General features: G+C 37.5%; 1 protein-coding gene across 2 annotated transcripts in view; it reads left to right on the top strand.

Annotated features, from left to right (window-relative positions):
• The window catches only part of LOC150103869 (ATP-binding cassette sub-family A member 2-like), a 975,482-nt gene that overhangs the window by 222,285 nt on the left and 730,148 nt on the right, over positions 1-23,049 (top strand). For both annotated transcript variants that reach the window (XM_090397162.1, XM_090397161.1), the window contains exon 13: positions 11,119-11,291. In XM_090397162.1, the coding sequence (XP_090253288.1) occupies positions 11,119-11,291 (173 nt within the window). The remainder of the gene's footprint in view (positions 1-11,118; positions 11,292-23,049) is intronic.

Below are 23,049 nucleotides of genomic sequence, written 5' to 3'. Positions count from 1 at the left end.
AGAGATTCAGTTTGAAGTTTTCCCAATCAAAGGGCTTTATTGATGGAGATATGGAGGTGCTCAGAAATAGAAGATGCTTGGGATTTAACAATGTTGGATCTAGTAATTTCATTTAGAGAATTACTCATAATAAAAATGGTTAGTTTTGCTTCCAAAGTGACCACTTTTTTTAGGCTGGTAATATTATGACAAACTTAGAAGACAGCTTAAGGCAGTGCTGTGGCATAGAATTTAGGCATAAAATGATATGTTTAATTTGTGTTCTTCAATTTCTAGAAATTAAAGAACACATAACTTATGCTAAATCATCATTATTATTATCATTAATATCCTAAGACCCCCTGGAGTCATAAACTCATCTAGGAGGTCCTTTGTCATACACGCAGCTCATTATACCATCCCCTTAAACACATTCAAATTCTCTGCAGACACCACACCCTCAATCAGTGTATTCCAATCATTCACAACTCTGCATGCAAAAAAACCTTGCTATTCAGGGTTTTCAGGGATAATCTCTTGCTCTACCTGCATCTCCCACCATTTTATGAAAAACTCTTCAATATTATTCTTGTAACAACCCTTTACCAACTTGTACATCTCTATCATATCACCCCTCTTCCTCCTATTCACTTGATTATAAGTTAAGTCAATTGCCTCTGAATCTTTTCAAACAGCTCTTCATCCTTTGAAAACCAGGTGACCAAATCTGTGCACAGTGATCCATATGCGGCCCAATCAAGGCTTTATAAGATCTAGAATTATATAATCCAGAAATAAAATGAAATGAAACCTGAATCTCCTTAATTTTATGAGTGTCCTCCATATCATTGCCAGAATTTGTTGTATTGTCCTCACAATTTTGGCAATGTGTCCTTTAAATTTTCGATCTTATTCACCATCCACCTCCAACAATATATTTCGCTTTTTTGAAAATTATGGAGACAACTACCGTATTTGAATAAAAACTTTAGTTTAATATAACTAAAATCTAAAATTCGACGTTTCGACCTTTATGTCAAGGTCATCTTCTGGAGCGTACAAATATACACAAGAAACAAGCTATACTACAATCAAACTGGTTCGTTAAAGACACTGACTAACCGCTACCACAATTGTTGGCCTGACCTCTGGTGGGGGAAAAAAAAAATCAAATTAAAAATAAAAAATAAAAAATTATACATCAACGCTAGAGTCCTATTATTTGTGTTGTCTACTATATACATATATTAACATCATTCCAGCCAGTTGGAGTGGAATGGTTTCTAATACTAGCGGATTGGCTAGAGTCCTGACTTATGTTGAATCTTTCATATTAGGTTGGCTGAATGTGTGCCATCCAGATCCTTGGGATTTTCATACCATCTTTGTTATTGATATTTGGGTGGTTTATCAGGATTTCGCAGGATTCCTTAAATTTTCTTTCATACCAAGTTTTTATACAGTGTAAGGAGCAGGTGCTTTTCCAGTTGATTTGGTGTAAGATGCTAAGTGCGTGGTCTGAGAGGCCTGCTTCACCATAATGGTTATATTTGATGTGTCTAATGTGTTCTTTCTTGCGTATAGGGATTGTCCGTCCTGTTTCACCAATGTATGGTAAGTTAAAGGTGCAGCGGATGCAATAGACTCCAGGATGTGTTAATGGGAGGAGAGGATCCTTAGAGGAGCTGAATATCGTTTTAAGTTTAGTGGGTGGTTTAAAGGTGGCATTGAGGTTATAATGTTGTAGGATTCTATTGATTTTTTTTTCCGAGAGCCCTTTAATGAATGGGATGGCTATGGTTTTACTGTAATCTAGATTCGTTTTTGTTGTGGTTTTATAGAGTATTTTAGTGACAGTATTTTTGTTATAGCCATTATTTATGAATGTGTCACTAATGATTTTTAGTTCTTGTTTCAGGGCTTGCTGGTTAGAGCAAATAGTTATGGCTCTGTTTTTAAGGGTGTTAATGACTCCATATTTTTGTGTTGGGTGGTGGTATGAATTCGCATGTATGTATTGGCCTGTGTGTGTCGGTTTTCGGTAGACCGTGAAGGATAGACTGCCTGAAGGAAGACGTGTAACTAGTGTGTCTAGGAACGGGAGCGAATTTTGGTTTTCGATGAACCAACTAGTAGCCGATAACAACACATATAAAATGGTAAATTATAACCCAACAAAAAGAATAAAGGATAAAACAGAAAAACTACTAAAGTCCGTCACTTCGTGGCCACCAGACACGGTTAAAAAAACTCAAACCCCACTACGCCCGACCCCACAGAATATATGGGGTTCTGAAAATACACAAACAAAATGTGCCCCTTCGACCAATCGTGGAAGGAATAGACAGTCCCAATTACCACCTAGCCAAGAAATTAGCGGCAACACTCAAGGAGTTGGTAGGTCATTCCCCCTCCTACATAAAAAACACACAATACTTTATAAACAAAATCAAAAACATAACACTCGACAAAGACGACTTATTAGTCAGTTTTGACGTTTCTGCCCTTTTCACTAATGTCCCCATCAATGACACAATTCTCCTACTACAGAACAAATTTCCGCCCGACATTACGGCCCTCTTTACCCATGTACTAAAGTCCGGTTACTTAGTGTGGCAAAACAAATTCTATCTACAAAAGGAAGGTACAGCCATGGGCTCACCATTATCCCCCCCAATCGCTAACTTCTACATGGAAACCTTTGAGCAAGGGCTCTTGATTCCGCCACGCTACGACCGACAGTCTGGCTCAGATACGTCGACGACGTGTTCGTGATCTGGCCACACAGGCGACAAACGTTAAACACATTCCTCAGCCACCTAAACAAACAACACGAACGCATACAATTTACCATCGAAATCGAAAACCAAAATTCGCTCCCATTCCTAGACACACTAGTTACATGTCTTCCTTCAGGCAGTGTATCCTTCACGGTCTACCGAAAACCGACACACACGGGCCAATACATACATGCGAATTCATACCACCACCCAACACAAAAATATGGAGTCATTAACACCCTTAAAAACAGAGCCACAACTATTTGCTCTAACCAGCAAGCCCTGAAACAAGAACTAAAAATCATTAGTGACACATTCATAAATAATGGCTATAACAAAAATACTGTCAATAAAATACTCTATAAAACCACAACAAAAACGAATCTAGATTACAGTAAAACCATAGTCATCCCATTCATTAAAGGGCTCTCGGAAAAAAAAATCAACAGAATTCTACAACATTATAACCTCAATGCCACCTTTAAACCACCCACTAAACTTAAAACCATATTCAGCTCCTCTAAGGATCTTCTCCTCCCATTAACAGATCCTGGAGTCTATTGCATCCGCTGCACCTTTAACTTACCGTACATTGGTGAAACAGGACGGACAATCCTTATACGCAAGAAAGAACACATTAGACACATCAAATATAACCATTATGGTGAAGCAGGCCTCTCAGACCACGCACTTAACACCTTACACCAAATCATCTGGAAAAGCACCTGCTCCTTACACCGTACAAAAACCTGGTATGAAAGAAAATTTAAGGAATCCTGCAAAATCCTGATAAACCACCCAAATATCAATATCAAAGATGGTATGAAAATTCCAAGGATCTGGATGGCACACATTCAGGCAACCTAATATGAAAGATTCAACATAAGTCAGGACTCTAGCCAATCCGCTAGTATTAGAAACCATTCCACTCCAACTGGCTGGAATGATGTTAATATATGTATATAGTAGACAACACAAATAATAGGACTCTAGCGTTAATGTATAATTTTTTATTTTTTATTTTTTATTTCAATTTTTTTATTTTTTTTATTTTTTGTCCACCAGAGGTCAGGCCAACAATTGTGGTAGTGGTTGGTCAGTGTCTTTAACAAACCAGTTTGATTGTAGTATAGCTTTTTTCTTGTGTATATTTGTACCCTCCAGAAGATGACCTTGACATAAAGGTCGAATTGTAGATTTTAGTTATGTTAAACTAAAGTTTTTATTCAAACACGGTAGTTGTCTCCATTATTTTCAAAAATGCATTCGGATCACCGTGCAAGCCTAAAAGAAAGGGAACAATATATTTCCACCAAGAGTAAATTCTACATTCCATCTTCACCAAGTGAAAAATAAACTTTCAATATGCTCTCTTACTTATGCAGTTGTATACTAGTTGGTTTATTGATAGTATTGTTAAATGATTCCAGAGGAGTAATACCACTTGGAATCTCCTTAGTCTTCTATATGAGAAGATTTCATTTGAATTAAAGAATCAATCCTCATAAGGATTGTAAGTATTCCATCCAGTAATATCATCCTTATATTTAATGTCTTCAAACCTTCAATTTCTGTAAAAGTAGGCTGTTTGAAGTGCCCTGTAAGATTCTACATCTAAAATCCCTTGAAATAATTCAAATGCCAGAAATATAGTCATTCCTTTTGGAAAGCAACGCAAATGATTATAATCAACAGAACATTTCTTATCAGGAGGCAAAGAGAAAATTGAATACAATAACATCTAGTGGAAACCCTGATTTAGTTTGGGATAATGCAAGCACATTGATGGGGGGGGGGGGGCTGATTGCATGGCTAACAGAAGAATCTTCTCACTCTTAAATGCAGGATGTGACATTTATGCCACATCCTGCATTTGCCAGCCAAATAATCTCTGCTTTCAGCAGTCTGTTCTTTATTCCCCTCTTTCCACTGCTTTAGTGGGAAATAGAACACATTTATAGGAGTGATAATTTCCTCAGCCTCTTCTCATATGCTCAGTTATATAGGACAACATATTCTTATTACCCGTCACTGAATTTTTTCAGTTGGCTCTTGATTTTCTCTGAGCTCAAATGACTATATACGATAGAGTTATATTTTTATATCTTTCTTTTTATTTTAATCTTTTCTTATCTAATCACTTTCTATCTTATCTTACCTTATTCTAATTTTTTCTTATCAGATTTCTACCAACTGCGTGTGAGCCATTGTTATAACTGCTGCCACGTGGTGTGTGGCTCACCACCATCTTTCTTTATCTACCCTTTTATATTATTTCCATTATTCTTATAAACCTCCTTACTTTAACTACATGACTTACAAAATTTCCTTTACTCTAGTATCTATATCTCTTCTTACAAACTCATTCTATAAGGAAAACAAATTCTATATCTCTGGCCGATTCCTAAATTTACTCACGTGTATACCCTGACCGTTAAAGGTTATTCTTTACTATAAGAAACGAATCCTCTAATTTCTATCTGGAGCTGTCTCTTCTTCAGATATTGACATATTTGTTTTTTAACGCTGCACCAGCCAATATCTTAGAATAGAGGGGACTCTTATTCAGGGAGACTTTTCCAGACCTTTGGTGCACATAGGAGAATAAATTTATTGCTTATACTCATAAATCAAATGCTCCACAATGGCTAAGTAAATTCAGGTTTGCAGTCATGACCTCTATAACAACATGTTATACCTTTCTTTCAATTCCTCCCCTCCCACTATGGTTTGAATTTTATGAGTGGTAGTTTTGGTTCATAACACAGGCTAAGCTCAGGTATACAAGAAAAAAACATATTTATTGGAATCTAAAGACATAATATACACTTTCAGTTAGTTCAATGACATGCTAAATTAAACCTTTTCAAATTAATTAATACTCTAATACATGAACAATGAATCCTTCTCTTGTGTTAGAGACTTAACATACATAATACACACTTCTATCAAATTTTCTACCTACTATTTTTTTAGTCTAGCATATTCAGCTATTCACAATCATCTATAGTCATTCCTAACAATTTGTCTTATGGACATTAACACTGCTAGATAATCACCTAAAGTCCTTAAATACTGTCCATACTCGATTAATACATTACAGGCGCATATAATATACACAATGCACTCTTCTAATCAATATTCTCCCTATTCTGTTAATCTTGCATATTAAACTAGTCACAATCATCTATAATCATTCCTAACAATTTGTCTTATGGACATTGACACTGCTAAATAATCCATACTCGATTAATATACCTCAAGCACACATAATATTCACAATGCACTCTTCTAATCAACATCTACCTATTGTGTTAATCTTGCATATTAAACTAGTCACAATCATCTATAATCATTCCTAACAACTTGTCTTGTGGACATTAACACTGCTAAATAATCACTTAAAGTCCTTAAGTACTGCCCACACTCGATTAATACACTGCAATAATTCTTCCCTTTTACCTACTGAGTAATTATGCAACAAAATCTGTATGTTATCATTTCTTGGAGCAGGGTCTCCAGGTCTGTCTGAACTACTACCCTTTTTTGTTTGAGTTCTCTTTCGGTACCTCCATAAGCCTATGTCCATGTGGTGGGTCACTATGGTCATCAGATTAAGCTATACCCTGTGCCTGGCGTTTTTTTTTCGTCTATTCCCGATCTGCTTCAGACCATCGCTTCTACTGTCGGTTCTGATATACGCTCGCGATATTATTCTTTCGGGACTTTCAGCGAAGATATCTCACGCTTTCGCACTGGCAGACGTTCAGATATCGAAGGGAAAGGCGTTCCCTCCGATATCGAACCATCACCACGAAACACCGTTAGGAACCCTCGATCCACCAGAAAAGTCAAATCATCATCCAGGAAGGCAGGCAAAAAAAAGCCTTGAGAAAGGAGTGCAAAATCTTTTTATTCACCATTCTCTTCCCCCCTATTTTGCACCCTCGTCGCTAGCTGCGATAGCGCCCTCTTACTTTTTTTTTCTGCGATCTTTTCCCGCCCGCTACTTTCATTGACCTCTGCAACTTCGGAAAATCGCGAGACCATAGCAGCGTCTTCCGGGAAACGAATGTGCATCACTTTCTGAGATAAAATTGCATCAGGCCCGCCCATGATAAAGTAATTCTATTTCAGTTTGCAGTTAGTACTTTAATTCTTCTGTTTGAGTACAAGTTTTTTCTCTCAGCTGACTTTTCTGACTTGTTAAATCCTGAATGAATTATTTCTTTAATAAAGTGCTTCATTCAGGATGTAACAATAGTAATATGGTCACCTGACCATATTACTGTCATCAGGTATCATTACCTTGATTATCTTGATGGACCAGTGTTTCATTTAGGATTTCTCCTTGCCTCCAACGATCTCGATCTTGAGCCTCTCTCTTCCATGTTATACCCATTGATTTCACTAATGGATCTTTCCATCTTGTAGGTGGTCTTCCTGGTTTTCTGTTTATTCTTGGTTGCCAATTGAGTATTCTATATGTCCATCTGTTATCCCTGAGTCTGGCTATGTGGCCTGCCCATCTCATCTTGCTTTTGGATACTGCAGTTACCTCATCTTTTATGCCTGATCTCTCTCTCTCTCATGGTTCTATATTTCTAACATGTTCCGTTTTGCTGATATTACAAATCCTATGTTCTGTTGCACACTGGGTTATCCTGCGAGTCTCTTCTTATTTTCTTGTTGTGTTCCATGTTTCTGATCCGTATGTGAGTGATGGAAAAATGTCACTAATAAATAGTTTTGCCTTCACAGAGATGTCAAGATTTGGATCAGTAAGTGTCTTTTAGTCTGTTGAATGATAGTCATGCAGCTTTCTTTCTTTTTTTACTAGTTCTTCAGATAAATCGTTATTCATTTCTATTGTTTATCCTAAGTAATTGTAAGAGTCAACTAGTTCTATACAGATGTTATTAATACATAATACATAGGCGACTGTTACTTTTGTAGATGTTTTTAATCCATTTTGTTTTTTCTAGATTCAATTCTAACCCTATCTCACTGCTGTTTGTATATATTTTTCACTCATTTCTTCTAGATCTTTTGGGTTGTGAGATATCAGTACTAAACCCCCTCTCTTTGTATCTATATTTATAGGTTGATCAAATAGGGGTATTTGTGTGATCTGATTTTTGTTCATTTCTTTTATCATGTGGATGTAAGTAGGATCCACATTTATTTCCAGTAAGGCACTGATGACTGCATTTTGTTCTGTGGTATCAAATGCCTTTTTAAAATCAATAAAGAGGAAACATAAAAGGATTTGGTATTCTCTGCATTTTTCTGTTAGTTGCGAAATGACCAGGATATGATCTTTTGTGGAGAAGCCTCTTCTGAATCCTGCCTGCTCTCTACTGGAGTTGTCTTTGAGAATGTTTTGAATTCTGTTCAGTATTACTCTTTCACAGTTTTATATATGTGAGAGATTAGACAGATCAGACGTTAATTTTTTATGTCTTCCTTGTTCCCATTTTTGAATAGAAGTATGGTTTTTGAGGTCTTCCATTCCTCTGGAATTTTTCCTTCTTTGAAGTACCACATGAATCTGGTACTTCAAAGCCAAGGCTTTGAATATAGTTGGTCCACCTTGTTGGATTTCTTCAGTCTTAACATTATCAGGTCCTGAGGCTTTACCTTTTTTTTTTACTAGTTCTGTACAGAAAGGGCATGTTTTATTTCTTCTGGAAGTACATCTGGTATATTGTTTGATTTTGGAATGACAGGTTCTGAGACTTGGCATTTAGTTCCATAAAGGTCATTATAGAAATTCTGCACAATTTCTTCTATCTTTTTTCTATTAGTATGTTTTTCTCTATTTTGATCCTGTAAAGCAGATGGAATTGACTGTTTAAAATTTAAGTCTTTCTCTATTTTTTTTCAAGATGGTTTTTGCCTGTTCTGCTTTTCTTAGTTTTTGTATCCTGAAAACTTTGTAGTCTCTGGAATTCTTTTCCTTAGTAACTTACAGATAATTTTGTATTCTAGAAAATTTCCTTCAGATTTCTTCAGTTCTTTTCTCTTTTACAGTAGGTCTATGGTTTGAGGTGAGAGTCATTCTCTTTTCTTTTGTTTAACGGGAATTTCTGATTTTTTTTGCACTTGTTGAATTTATTAATAAATTCAGTATAGTCATCATTTATGTAGCAGTTTTTAATAGTCCAATCAGATGTTTGATGATATATTGTTCTTTTTTTGGTCTATTCTTATAATGGCTCTATGGTCAGAATCTATGTTGAAATATGTTTTGCCTATTGTACTAACATTTTGTACCAGTCTTTTACAGTCTGTTAAAATGTAGTCCATTTCATTTTTTGTGTCTCCATTCAGTGATTGCCATGTCCATCTTCTTCCTGGGCACTTGTTGTTTGCAGTTGTTCAGCTGCAGAAAATTCAGCTAATCTCTCTCCTCTTCTATTTCTTTCTCCAAGGCCACTTGGACCTATAAACTTTTCGTTTTGTTTTCCGCATCTTATTTTGGCATTGAATGTGTATGTTGACTTGTAATTTAATGCCTGTTCAAGATTCATGTAAAAATTTTCTATTTCTTGATTATCATCAGCTATGGATTGGAGCATAGCAGGATGTTAATTTTATTGTTATATTGTTCTCTATTCCAATTAAGAGTACACCTATTCTTTCAGATATGATGTTACAAGAAAGGATCGACTTGGTGTGCTTAGATTTAACAATGAAGCCCGCTCTGCCTTGTTTGCCATTGCTTGAGGATGTTCCAAGGAGTATCTGTGAGCCATCGTTAGGTCTGATAAAAGTTAGGATTCTCAACACCCCAGGGTGCACCAGAGGTAGAGTTGGACTTTGCATCCCATATTAGTATCATATTTGAAAATAAATCAGGCTTGCATGGAGAACATTCCAGTCCATAGAAAAATTTGGTTCTGTAGTGGTTAGCTATTCTTCTATTAATGAAGCAGTTAATTATATTCCTGAGTGAACAGTATTAACTACTGTAACTGAAGTTAAAAAAAAAAAAAAAAATTGTTGTTTTTCATCTTGTCCTGGAACTATGGTGGAATCACAAATCGACAGCAGCCAGAAAAATTCAAAGCTTTAGTACCAAATGGCATTATCATTATCCTTTATGATTTTATCGTATTACAGATTTCTGAGAGCAGAGAGAGAGAGAGAGAGGTTTCTTTTAGGAGGTTTGAAGGATATTTCCTGTAATTAAGGGTCATGTTAAGGCAGTATCAGGTGGCATCCAAAATGTGTCTCTATGTTGCTAACATCATCGCGTACTTTGTTGCAAATATTCATAACATGAGCTTGGCTATTTGTTGTCCAATGATGAATATTAAACTAAAAATTATAATTGTCAATTAGAAAGATGTATTTTGTATAAAGTAGATTGCCAATATAGCCAAAAGATAAAACTTGACACTCTGAATCAGAGTGTCAAGTTTAGGTTGAAAGGATTACAAGTCGTATATTGCACTGATGTGACTTTATTCCAAGAAATTATTGAAGCTAAGGATTTAAAGGTGATTGTGGACAGTGATTTGAAGTTCAGCAGATCATATAACAGATATTGGCAAAATAACACAAAGGCTCAATTGAATGTTGAAAAATATACTAATAATTAGGGATAAGGAAGTAATTAAAAAAAAAATAAATAAATCGTTGAGTTAGGCAAATATCTGGATCTTTTCACAGATTTAGTCACATGAGTTTTGGGGAGGAGGGAGGATTAGCAAGTGAATTAGAGGATTCACTGGTGGGTGACCAAGTTGGCAGAATGTTCCCTATATGGATAGGTTTTATGTATTCTGACAATTCTAATTTAATCCATACAGTATGAACTGCTGTCCTTTTCACAAAAAATGCAAAATAATAAGGTGGTTTTGTGTGATTTATGCTATTTAAAAAATGTTAAGGATTGAATGTGGGCAGCTGTTTTAGCTTAAATGTGTATGCTAATTATGCTTACCCTCTTATATAACTAAAAGTTACCTTATTACCTTCTTCCCCCATATATAATGATACCAATGGTTACATTGTGAAATATCAGCAGGATATTATCAATAAAGGGTCATGTTATTCTCCTATTTGTACATTCTGTTAATTTTACTTGTTAGTTATCTTCGAACGACTCTTTTGAAACAAAATTAAACCTCACCTTAATCCAGTGAAGCGAAAATTAAATTGTTGTAGAAGAGAAGAACTAATGACATTTGATCACGAAAATGCTTTTCAAACTACATTTATTAAAAATCCTATTTCACAAAAATTTTCTGATTATGTAGTGGTATGTAGATGATGAATTGCTGTATTGTTTTGAACCCAAAAAGTCGCATTCCAACCAATATTAAAGCTGTATATTTTTAACTTTTTTAAGATGTTATCTTCAGCATGGAAAAAGATGGCTCCCTTCCTAACCATATGGTTTATAAGATTCGACAAAATGCTTCATTTACTTCAACTACAAATTTGATCAGGAATCGGTTTTGGTTTCCTGGACCTCGCAACTGGGGGTATGGGTATTATCAGTTTGGATTTGTATGGATACAGGTATTAATATATTAATTTCTGTTGTATATTTATTTGATTTGTTTCTGAATCTTAGATGCATTTTTATGTATAATTTTTGTGTTGAAATGTAATGACCTTATTATTATTATTATTACGGGTATCTCCATGGAGTCAGTAGACTCATCATGGGAGACCTAAACTATCAAAAAAATATCTATCATGTCTCTTCTTGAATTCATTTACAGACAAAGTACTCACAACTGAGTCAGGCAATGCATTCCACTCATTCACTATTCTCCAGGTGAAAAACCTTATTCTCCTACCCTTGTTAACCACACTTTTCCTTAATTTCCAGGGATGATCTCTTGTTCTTCCATCACTATCACACAGCTGAAACATTTCCCCTGCATCAAGCTTATAAAAATCTTTTAGTAATTCAAATGTTTCTATCATATCCCCTCTTCTCCACCTATCATCCAACCTCTGCAATCCATAAGCTCTCAATCTATCAATGTAGAGAGCATTTTTTACATCACTCACCACCTTAGTCACTCTCCTCTGAACCCTCTCCACAACCTCATCTCCAGGGAATCCAGGTGACCAGAACTGAGCACAGTAATCCAAATATGGAAGCATCATTGCCTTATAAAGGGGAATAATAACCTCATTATCTCTGGATGTTAGTGTGTTTCTCAATAACCAAGTGATCTTATGTGCAATCTTGGACACCTTAGCAATCTGTCTTCTGAACTTCATCTCCTTATCCACCAACACCCCCCAAGTCCCTAGCCTCATCAATCCCTTGGAGTACCATTCCATCAATGTAGTACACAGCTGGTAATCTTTTAATCCCAAAATTACACTTTTCCACATTGAACTGACATCCATTACCTTTTGTCCATTTTGTCAGCTTATTTAAATCATCCTGCAAACTCTCAACGTTAGCTTGATTTTTTATTGCGCTACCCAACTTTCCTTTGAATCATCAGAAAACAACTGAATATCCATTTCCTATATATTTATGTACAAATTAAACAATACTGGTCACATGCCTCATCCTGGACTCTGCTCCTCCATACACCACTTTCTGGTATCTCTCCCTGAGCCATTCTCTTATCCATATCACCAGTTTAGTATCCATCCCCATCTGCACCAATTTACGCAACAGTATTCCATGGGGTATCCTGTCAAAAGCCTTAGCAAAATCCAGAAGTACCACTGTGTAGCCATTTCCTTTGTCCAACTCAGATGTCATTCTATTATAAAAAGTTAATAAATTGCTAAAGCAGGATCAACCTTTAACAAAACCATGTTGGCACCTATAGAGTATCATATCCTGATCCACCTATTCCTGAATTCTATCTTTAACCAACTTTTCCAATACTTTTACCACCACTCCCGAGATGGTAATTGGTCTGTAATTAACTACTGCAGTTTTAGAGCCATCTTTATGCAAAGGAGCTACTTTGCCTTCCTTCCACTCCCTAGGGACCATATCAGAGGTCAAACTTCAGTTAAATAACCAAGTAAAAGGTGTTGACAATTCCTTTGCACATTCACGCAACACCCGAGCTGATATTCGATCTAAACCTATTGCACTGTTTGCATTTAAATTTTGCAATATACAAAGTATTTCTGATTTATTAACTTCAATTCTCACATTGGTTTTTGATACAGGTACAGAGACATCCTTACTTGGGTGATAGACTTTTGAAAAGTGATCACTCAGTAACTCTACTATTACATCTCAATTGGTCACCTCGATACCATTAGACTCCACTAAAGTTATCCTTCTGAAGTCATTCCTCCTTTTACTTGCCACATAGTGGAAGAACTCTTCGGGATTGCCCTTGATCTCCTTGGTTATGGTCTTCTCATAATCTGATTTAGCTTTTCTTACTATGCTGGTAACTTTCCTAGCTTCAGCCTTGTACTGATCGCCTTTCCTCCTTGTAAATTCTCCATAACATTTTCCTTTTTTGCAGATCAAGCTTGATACTACTCATCCATCTAACGCCTACTTTGTTTGTCTTCCTGACCATGGGGATACATTCTGATATTGCCTTCCACAGATACCTGCTGATTTTATCCCATACACTGCTAACATCCTTCCCCTGCGATATGTTCTGCCATGGGACAGCTATAAGCTCACTCTGAAGCTTGTTATAATTGCCTAACCTGTAGTTCCGTATATATACCCTTTCTTAAGAGAGAAGTCCACAAATTTTGCAATCTCCCAAGTCAATACACATGATTGCTCTCACCAATTGGAGGTAACGAGGACACCTTACTTATGCATATGTCCTCTGAACCAATGACCAGGTCCAACACTCTCACACCACGAGTCCCTTCGGTTATGTGCTGTTTCAAGTAATTATCTCTTAGAAGATGTATGAATTCCATGTTCTTTTTGCCATGTGATATTTCCTCCTTCCAATCACCATAATTTAAATCCCCCATAATAATCACTAACCCTGCACTCATTGCACTGATTTGCTGATACATGAATTCGATATCACCCCCTGTACCCCCTGGTCTATAGCAGCAACCAACTGTATATTTGGTTGCGTTGGTTACTATTTCACACCAGAACGCTTCAAATGAACTATCATTCACATGTCTATCCTCTTGATATTCTACTTTCTTTGGCTGCAACTCATCAGCTATCATCAACAGTACTCCTCCCCCTTTCTATCTACTCTATCCTCCCTGAAAATACTATTCCCATCATATGCACACTTCAACCTTGTACTGCTCATGAGTGTACTGATCGCCTTTCTCCTTGTAAATTCTCCGTAACATTTTCTTTTTTGCAGATTAAGCTTGATAGTACTCATCCATCTAATGCTTACCTTGTTTGTCTTCCTGACCATGGGAATACATTCTGATATTGCCTTCCTCAGATACCTGCTGAATTTATACCATGCACTGCTAACATCTTTCCCTTGCAATATGGTCTGCCATGGGACCGCTATAAGCTCACTCTGAAGCTTGTTATTATTATTATCATTATTATTATTATCATCATTATTATCATTATCATTATTATCCAGGCCTCCATGGAGTCAAAAGACTCATCGTGTGAGGTCGTTTTTAGGAAATACAAAGTCTATCATACCACTCCTTGAACCCATTAACTGTCCCCACTCCAACGACTCTCTCAGGCAATGCATTCCAAGGTTCGACCACCCTCCACGCAACGAAACCACTCCTCACCCTCTTGTGCACAGCCTCCTTTCGTAACTTTCAGGGATGGCCCATTGTCATCACTCCTTCCTGCCGTTCCACCAAGTGAAAGAACTCTCCAATGTCTACCCTATAACTGCCTCTCAACTGTTTAAAAGTCTCGATCATATCACCTCTCCTCCTTCTATCCACCAAACTCTGTAGTCCGCATTCCCTCAATCGATCCTCATAACTCATATTATACAGTCTTGAAACCATCTTTGTTATCTACCTGTGTACTCTTTCCACAGTCAATTTATCCCCTTCAAATCCTGGGGACCAAATCTGAGAACAACAGTCTTAGTGTGGTCTGATCAGGGCCTTATACAACGGAATGATAACTCTTTTATCTCTGCAGGTCAGCGTCCTTCTCAGTATTGCAGCAATCCTCTGAGTTACCCTCACCACCTTTGCAATATGCTCCCTGAATTTCAGTTTTCTATCTATCATCACCCCCAGATCTCTCCTACCTCCTCCACTACAGCTCCTCCAATTGAATATGCATCCTCCCATCGATGGATCCCAAACCTCAAGACTTTACATTTTGCTGCAGTGAACGGACAACCCCATTTATTTGCCCATCTGTCTAGTTTATTCAAATCCTCTTGCAGGGCTGCTACATCTGCACTATTACTGATAATCCTTCCCAATTTCACACCATCTGCAAACAACTGAATGTCCCCTTGCAATCCATTGATAGTATCATTGATATAAAGATTGAACAATACAGGTCCCAGTACTGAGCCCTGTGGAACCTTCTGCTTCCTCGATATTGCCCCATCATACACAATATTCTGTGACACCTATCAGCCAGCCAATCCTGAATCCATTTGACTAACCCGACATTTAAACCCATGTGCTGCAACTTAAATATCAGCTTGTCATGTGGCACCCTGTCAAACGGCTTTGCAAACTCCAAGAAAATGGCAGTATATGCCTTTCCCTCATCAACTGCTCTTGTCACTTTATTATAAAAGACAATCATATTACTAAAGCAAGAACGCCCCTTAACAAATCCATGTTGATTCTCACAGATAACGTTTCCCTCATCTACCCAATGCTGTGTATAGTCCCTCACTAATTTCTCCAAGACCTTAACAACTACTGATGACACACAAGTAGGCCTATAACTAGACACTTCCAGTCTACTACTGCCCTTATGCAGTGGCACTATCTTACCTTCCTTCCATTCCCTGGGTTACCTTTCCTTCAGCCAGACTTTTATTGAAAAGCAAGGTCAACGGATATGTCAGTTCTTTACACATTCTCTCAAAACCCGTGGTGAAATACCATCCAGTCCAATAGCTTTATTGGTATTCAGAGTACTCAGTATTTGGAACACACACTCTCCTCTTGCACCTCTAAACCCTGATTCTGTCATATCCCTCTAGTATTAAAACCTCCTCCAGGATCAAATATGCCAATAAAGCGCTCATTGAAGAACTCCACTACGTCCTCTGCATCAGTCACTCTATTCCCACTTTTATCCTGTAATGTCATTCTTCCACAATCGTTTCTCTGCCTACTGGTCACATAGCTAAAAATTCCCTAGGACTTTCTTTGGATCTTAGTGCCAATCACTTCTCATATTCCAGTTTTGCCTTCCTCAACATTCTGGTCACTCTCCTGGCCTACGTCTTATATTCTTCGTGTATCTGTCCTCCACCACTCTCCTTGTATATCTTCCAAATCTCTTTTTCAACTGCAGTTCCTGTTTGATATCGTTTGTCATCCACTTTACTCCAAATTGTGTCCTCTTCTTCACCCGTGGAATAGAGCTTACTATTGCTGCTCACAAATATTCTTTAACAATTTCCCAAACACTAATGATATCCTGGCCTTCCAATTCTGCCCTCCATGGTACTGCCCCTAGTTGATACCTAATTACGTATCAACTAGGGGCAGTACCTTATAATTTCACATATGTTCCCTTTTCTTTGATACACCTGTATGTCTGTTCATCTTCCAAGTCAAAACCACATGGTCACTCTCTCCAACTGGTGGGAGAGATGTCATCTCACTTATTATCAGCTCTTCTGATGCTATGACCAAATCCGAAACTCTTGAACCTCTTGTTTCCTCCATCACATGCTGCCGAAGACATTTGTCCCTCAAGAATTCCAGAAATTCTATCCCCTCCTTACTACTTGCATTTCCTCTTCCCAGCTTATACTGCTGTAGTTAAAATCTCCCATAACAATCATTCTTCTTGCACTTGTCAAGCTCAACTGCTGGTCCCCACCCTCTGTGCTCCCTGGTTTATAGCAACACCTCAATAAATATCCTGTCTTGGCCACTTCTGCCTCACACCATATGCTTTCAAAACCATCTGTGTCACTGCCTTCCATAAGTCATCCCTTATCATAAGCAGTACTCCACTACCACATTTTCCTTTCTTATCCTGCCGAAAAATGCTGTACGCTGCCACTTCAATTCCAGTTATTATATCATCCTCCATCAACCACGTCTCAGAGATCCCAATAATCTTTGGCCAGGTTGATGCTATCAGCGCCACCAATTCGTTTCCTTTATTTCGGATACTCCTGGCATCAGTATAGAACATAAAAATGTCACTGCTTCTATACCTATCATTGTCCCCTCTCAACCTCCCCCATCCTCCAGGCTCAATGTTTCCTGACATTGTCCCATTTCCCCTCCAAGCACCCATCCCCACATGAGCCCATCCCTGCTACCATCCACCCTGGGAATTCTAGTTTCCCTGCATTGACACACTGACTTGTTCAGAAAACAACAATCTTTCCAGATGCCTTCATCCTTTCTCATTCAAATGCAAGCAGTCTCTAGTATACGGGTCCCTTCTGTCTTCAAACCCTCCAAACATCCACGCATTCCAACCCTCTCTTCTCACACATTCTGGCTATTATGTGATTCAGTATTGCTCCTCTTCTGCTCAGCTTGTCACTATTATATCTGGGCTGCACACACACACACACACACAATCTTCCCTCTCTGTGTTTTCTTTTGCACAACTTCAAGCAAGAATCTCAGATCTCTCGCCTCCCGATTTACACTGCCTCTCAAGTCATTCGTGTCCACCATCACAATCATCTCATCTATCCTTTCATTCCTCTTAATTTGCCATATCTACATTGTCTATTGTTCCTCCAGGCAAACACTCCTCACGCATCCTTGCACGCCACAGATCATTGAGTCACCATACATTACATCTCTCACCATTCACTCTCTCCTAGTGTTTCCATTCTCTCCTCCTCCATCACTCCCATAACTCTCTTTCATTCCCTCTCTTCCCCTTATCCTATTCTCTCCTTTTGTGTTATTCTCTCTCATTTCCTCTTATAATTGCCTAACCGGTAGTTCCATATATATATCCCTTTCTTGAGAGAGAAATCCACAAATTTTGCAATATCCCAAGTCAATATCACATGATTGCTCTCACCAATTGTAGGTAATGAGGACAACTTACTTATGCATATGTCCAATGACCAGGTCCAACGCTCTCACACCACGAGTCCCTTCAGTTATGTGCTGGTTCAAGTAATTATCTCTTAGAAGATGTATGAATTCCATTTACTTTTTGCCATGTGATATTTCCTCCTTCCAATCACCATAATAAGCACTAACCCTGCACTCGTTGCACTAATTTGCTGATGCATGAATTCAATATCACCCCTGTACCTCCTGGCCTATAGCAGCAACCAACTGTATATTTGGTTGTGTTGGTTACTATTTCACACCAGGCTGCCTCAAATGAACTATCATTTACATGTCTATCCTCTTGATATTCTACTTTCTTTGGCTGCAACTCATCAACTATCATCAACAGTACTCCTCCCCTGTTCTATCTTTTCTATCCTCCCTGTAAATACTGTTCCCATCATATTCAATTCCAGCAACCACATCGTCTGTTGACAGCCATGTTTCACTAATGCCTACAACCTTTGGTGAGATTGCACTGACTGTGCCAAAAATTCTTCCCTCTTATTTCGATTTTGCATTAGTATGCAAAAATTGCAGATTCCCTTTAGTTCTTGTATCAGCTTTAGAACTGATATACATGTCACTAATTTCAGTAATCCCATGCCGATTTTTATCCACTCTATTCTGCAATTTATTCTGCAAATAAGGATCAACAAATACATTCACATAAGTTTCTTCCTCTTACACTCAACCTTTTCAATTTTAATTTCCCTGCCCAATTATTTCAACTTGTTCAGAAAACAGTAACTTTTTCAATCACTTATGATCTTCCATGTTCAGATGTAACCCATCTCTTGCATACAGGTGTCTTTTGCCTTCAAACACACTCCAGACATCAACAAATTCCAGACCTCTTTTTTTGCACATTCTTGCAATCATATCATTCATTATTATCGCTCGTCTGCTTAACTCATAATTGTCAAAACGAGGCAGCACATACACACTATCCTCCCTTTGACACTTTTCTTCTTCATGTTATCTAATGATGTTCTTAAATCTTTTGCTACTCGATTAATACTACCACTTGGGTCATTTGTACCCACCATAATTATCATCTTTTCTGCATCATGCCCTCTCTTTATTGCTAAGCCACTCTCTCTATTGTTCCACCAGCCAAACACTCCTCAGGCATACTGCTCTCCATACCCTTAATCATAGAATCACCATATATTGTACTAGTCATAACTTCAAGTCCAAACAAGCGTCACTCACAGCCTCATTTTCTGTGCTATTCAGCATGACCCATCCAGTTTCACTTTCCTCAACGCACTTTTAGTTACTCCCTCACTTATAATTGTAATTGTCCTTAAAAAAGAAGGAAAGAAGCGAGATAAACAAAAGGATAAATGTTTTGGAATTTTTCACTTAAAAGTGAATCATCTGGTTTCACAAGTGTCTTTCTGTTTGTGAATCTCACTCACTAATCAAAGTAACCATATTGTACATAGTAATGTGGGCAGAATGAGAATTAAATAATCCAGGAACTTACTCCCGAGACTGTTCTGGTTTGCCATTACTTAACTTCTTTTTGCTGTTTGTGATACCTGGCTGTTGTGATGTCACTCATGTAGTCGAAAGCTGTGGAGAATAGAGTGTATGTTATACTATCATATGAATCAAACAGTCATGGGAAAATAATAGAACAATGATTACTTGGATGTTGAAGAACTCATTGATAAGTAGAGACAGGAAGATCTCTAGATAAGACTATGATACAGCTACATCTTTGCTATGTGAACAGATATGGTCACCTGTGGTTCTTGAGGATGATTAGGTCATATAGATGATTCAGAGATAAGCGACCAAGCTGGTAACAGATCTGTGGAATACTTATGAGAATAGATTGAAGGATTGCAAAGTGTAGTTGACAGGCAAACAAGAGGGAACATGATAGAAACTTACAAGTTACTAAAGGGATTCTATATGATTGATGTAAAATAACTTTTTCAGTACATGACAAGTAGAGAGGGAGGGAAGGGGGGAGAAAGAGAACTAGGGATCACCCCCTGGAAGTTTTGTAAGAGCATGGCTACTACTAAGGATGTGTGGACTAGATTTTTTGCTTGGGGAGTTGTGAATGACAGGAATGGATTGACAGAGATAGTTGGAAATGCCCTGACAGTGAATGAGTTTAAGGAGAGATATGGTAACTGTTGTGTGAATAATGGTTAATTTGGGTCTCCTGCAATGAGTTTTCTGGGCTCTTTGAAGATACCTGTATAATAATAGTTAATATTAGTATTAAGGTCCATATAGCTAAAATATGGTTTGGCTATATTTATTGTAAGCTTGATTTGCTCCAAGTATGTTATTCCCCACATATATACCCAACCTATATATTAAAGACAGTCATGGAGTAAGATAACATTTAAACAGAATATCATGGAGTAAGATAACATTTAAACAGAATATCATGGAGTAAGATAACATTTGAACAGAATATCATGGAGTAAGATAACATTTAAACAGAATATCATGGAGTAAGATAACATTTAAACAGGATATCAGCAAAACATGGGTTTGATACAAGTATCATAAAAAGATCCAGGTGCAAACCAAGATATTGGTAGATTCAGATCAGCTAATGCCTTTTTATTCCCGTATATAGGGAGTAGGTGAGGCCCTTTTAGTCCTATCTAACTTTTGGAGACTGAGTGGGCAGTTCAATCTCCACTGGTATCCAATCAGAGATAGCTGGACCAAGGCTTTCACTAATTAAGCGGCACGCAGTGAAGAGAGACGGCTCAACAAGTGCTGCCATCTCGTGGTCCCTAACCTTAATACTTGTATTTAATGTCTGAAATAATGTGGGTTCTACAGTCAATTTTCTTGAATTTACGGGATGAAAAACCCGAGTTTCCAGGAGAAAATACCCGTTTGCCCATGCCTGAGATCGACTAACTCGGGAACCGGTCGAAAAAAGGCTTAGAAAAATTTCTTCTAGTTGCCGACTACATTCGAAACCAAGAAGTCTTCCTTTGTGGGGTCAAGTGCCATGGTGTGCAAACGGCACATCCACTGATAATGCCTTTGAAGACCAAAACAAAATCTTATTGGATATCTGATTAATAATAACTCGTTTGAAAGAAAGATGTAAATGAAAAGCTAGTAATAAAGTAAAGGTAACTGTGTGCTATTCTTAATATGTATATCCAGATGTGTATATTCAGAAATTTTTGATGTGTTTGTCTGGAAAACATGATCATGAAGTCTACGGCTCAATATCTATACTTAGAATTGACATTGAAGACATTTTTCATTACATGGTAGAGAGAGAGAGAGAGAGAGAGAGAGAGAGATAGAACAACAGGTCACTCCTAGAAATTGTATGAGAGTGGTTGTTAGCAAGAATGTTAAGACTAGGTTTTTTGCTTACAGGGATGTGAATAAGTGGAATGGGTTGCCAGAAATGGTTATGATTGTTTCCTCAGTAAATGAGTTTAAGGAGACATGTATTGTGTGACAGTGTCTAGAGTGAGCATCCTGACAATGAGCCTTTGACATCATGGAAATGAATGAAAAACAGTAATAATGTATAAGACTAGAAATCATGTTTTTTTGTAATTTATCCTAACACCAACAAACAAAAATTTATGCATACAGTATATGCATGGGTAATAAGTTGCTTTTATAAAGGGAGTTGATCGCTTTACATAAAGTTACTTCTTATTATATGTAATAAACTACCCTTCACAGGAATCACTAGTTCTGTGGGACTCTTCATAGTACTCATGATTAGTTAATTAGCAGTATTAATTGAATATACATTGTTTATTTCTTTTGCTTTTTTTTTTGGAAAGGGAGTAATATTGAGTTAAAGAATTATTGGAATTTTTACTAACATACAGTCTGTTGATACAAGTTAACCTTTAATAGTGGAATGTGCCAGGTAGTTGACATCTGTCTTGACATGTTTGATTAATATGATTCTTGCATTGGGTCAAGTTCAAAAGGAGTAGAAGGAAGGCTAGATTGTGCTGCTTCATAATGGAGGTGACAGAACTCAAGCATCAAATTATAGGCCAATGTGTGTATCAGATATTGTGGTTGAAATGTTGGAGAGGCTGGTGAGAATCAGGATCTAGAATTGGGTTGAAAACAATGGTATTATATTTGATGGATAGTGAAATTTGCTAAAGGTGAGGTCATATTTTAGTAATCTGCTTACTTATTACAATAAGGTGAGAGCAGCATCGGATGTGGGAGATGGATACACAGTAGTACTTAGATTTTGCAAAGCCGTTTTGATAGATTGCTGCATAGGTTGATATTCACACTAGAGCAGATAATATTGGAGATTGGCTATCTGATAAATGTCAGCAAGTTGTGAATGAGGGAATAATATCCTGGAAGAGGAAAGTCACTAGTGGTGTGCCTCAGTGGGCTGTTTTAGGGCCACTGTTTATGTTAATGATATTGGGTAATATTTGAATGGGGATATTCAGTTGTTTGCAAATGATGCAAAGTTGGAGCAAACTATGAGCAGTAGACACGTGTGTGACCTTACAAGAAGACTTGAATAGACGGAGTGAATGAGCATGGGATTGGGGGTGCCACTTTAATGTTGCAAAATATAAGGTTTTAAAGTTTGGGAAACAAAGATGGGATGTAGAATTTACTCCTCATGGGGATATATTGTTGGAAATAAGAGATGTTGGGGTGATTGTAGATAAGGATCTAAAGGACATATTGCCAAAATTGTGAGGACAACACAACGAATTCTGGCAATGATGCAGATGACACTGACTTGTAGAAGTAAGGAGATTCTGGTTCCATTGTATAAGCTCTGATTAGGCCACATATGTTCTACTGTGCACAGATTTGGTCACCTGGTTTTCAAAAGGATGAAGAGATGTTAGAGAAGGTCCAGAGGTGATCGACTAAAATAGTTTCTGATCTCTGGAATGTTGAATATGAAGAAAGGTTGAGACAGTACAATTTACAGTGGATAGAAGGAAGAGAGGTGATATAATAGAGGTATGGGAGTTGGTAAGGGATTGTTATAGGATATTAAAGTTGAAGAGAGTTTCATAGAATGGTGGAAGATTGGGTGAGAACAAGAGGTGATCCCTGGAAGCTGTATAAGGAGGATGTGAGCAAGGAGTGAGAAGCA

The sequence above is a fragment of the Typopeltis vanoorti genome, chromosome 8 (assembly GCF_054136105.1).
Source record: "Typopeltis vanoorti isolate ZY-2024b chromosome 8, IOZ_Tvanoo_1.0, whole genome shotgun sequence".
Lineage (NCBI taxonomy): Eukaryota > Metazoa > Arthropoda > Arachnida > Uropygi > Thelyphonidae > Typopeltis > Typopeltis vanoorti.
Note: the sequence above shows the minus strand (reverse complement) of the source record. Positions and strands in the feature narration are given on the sequence as shown.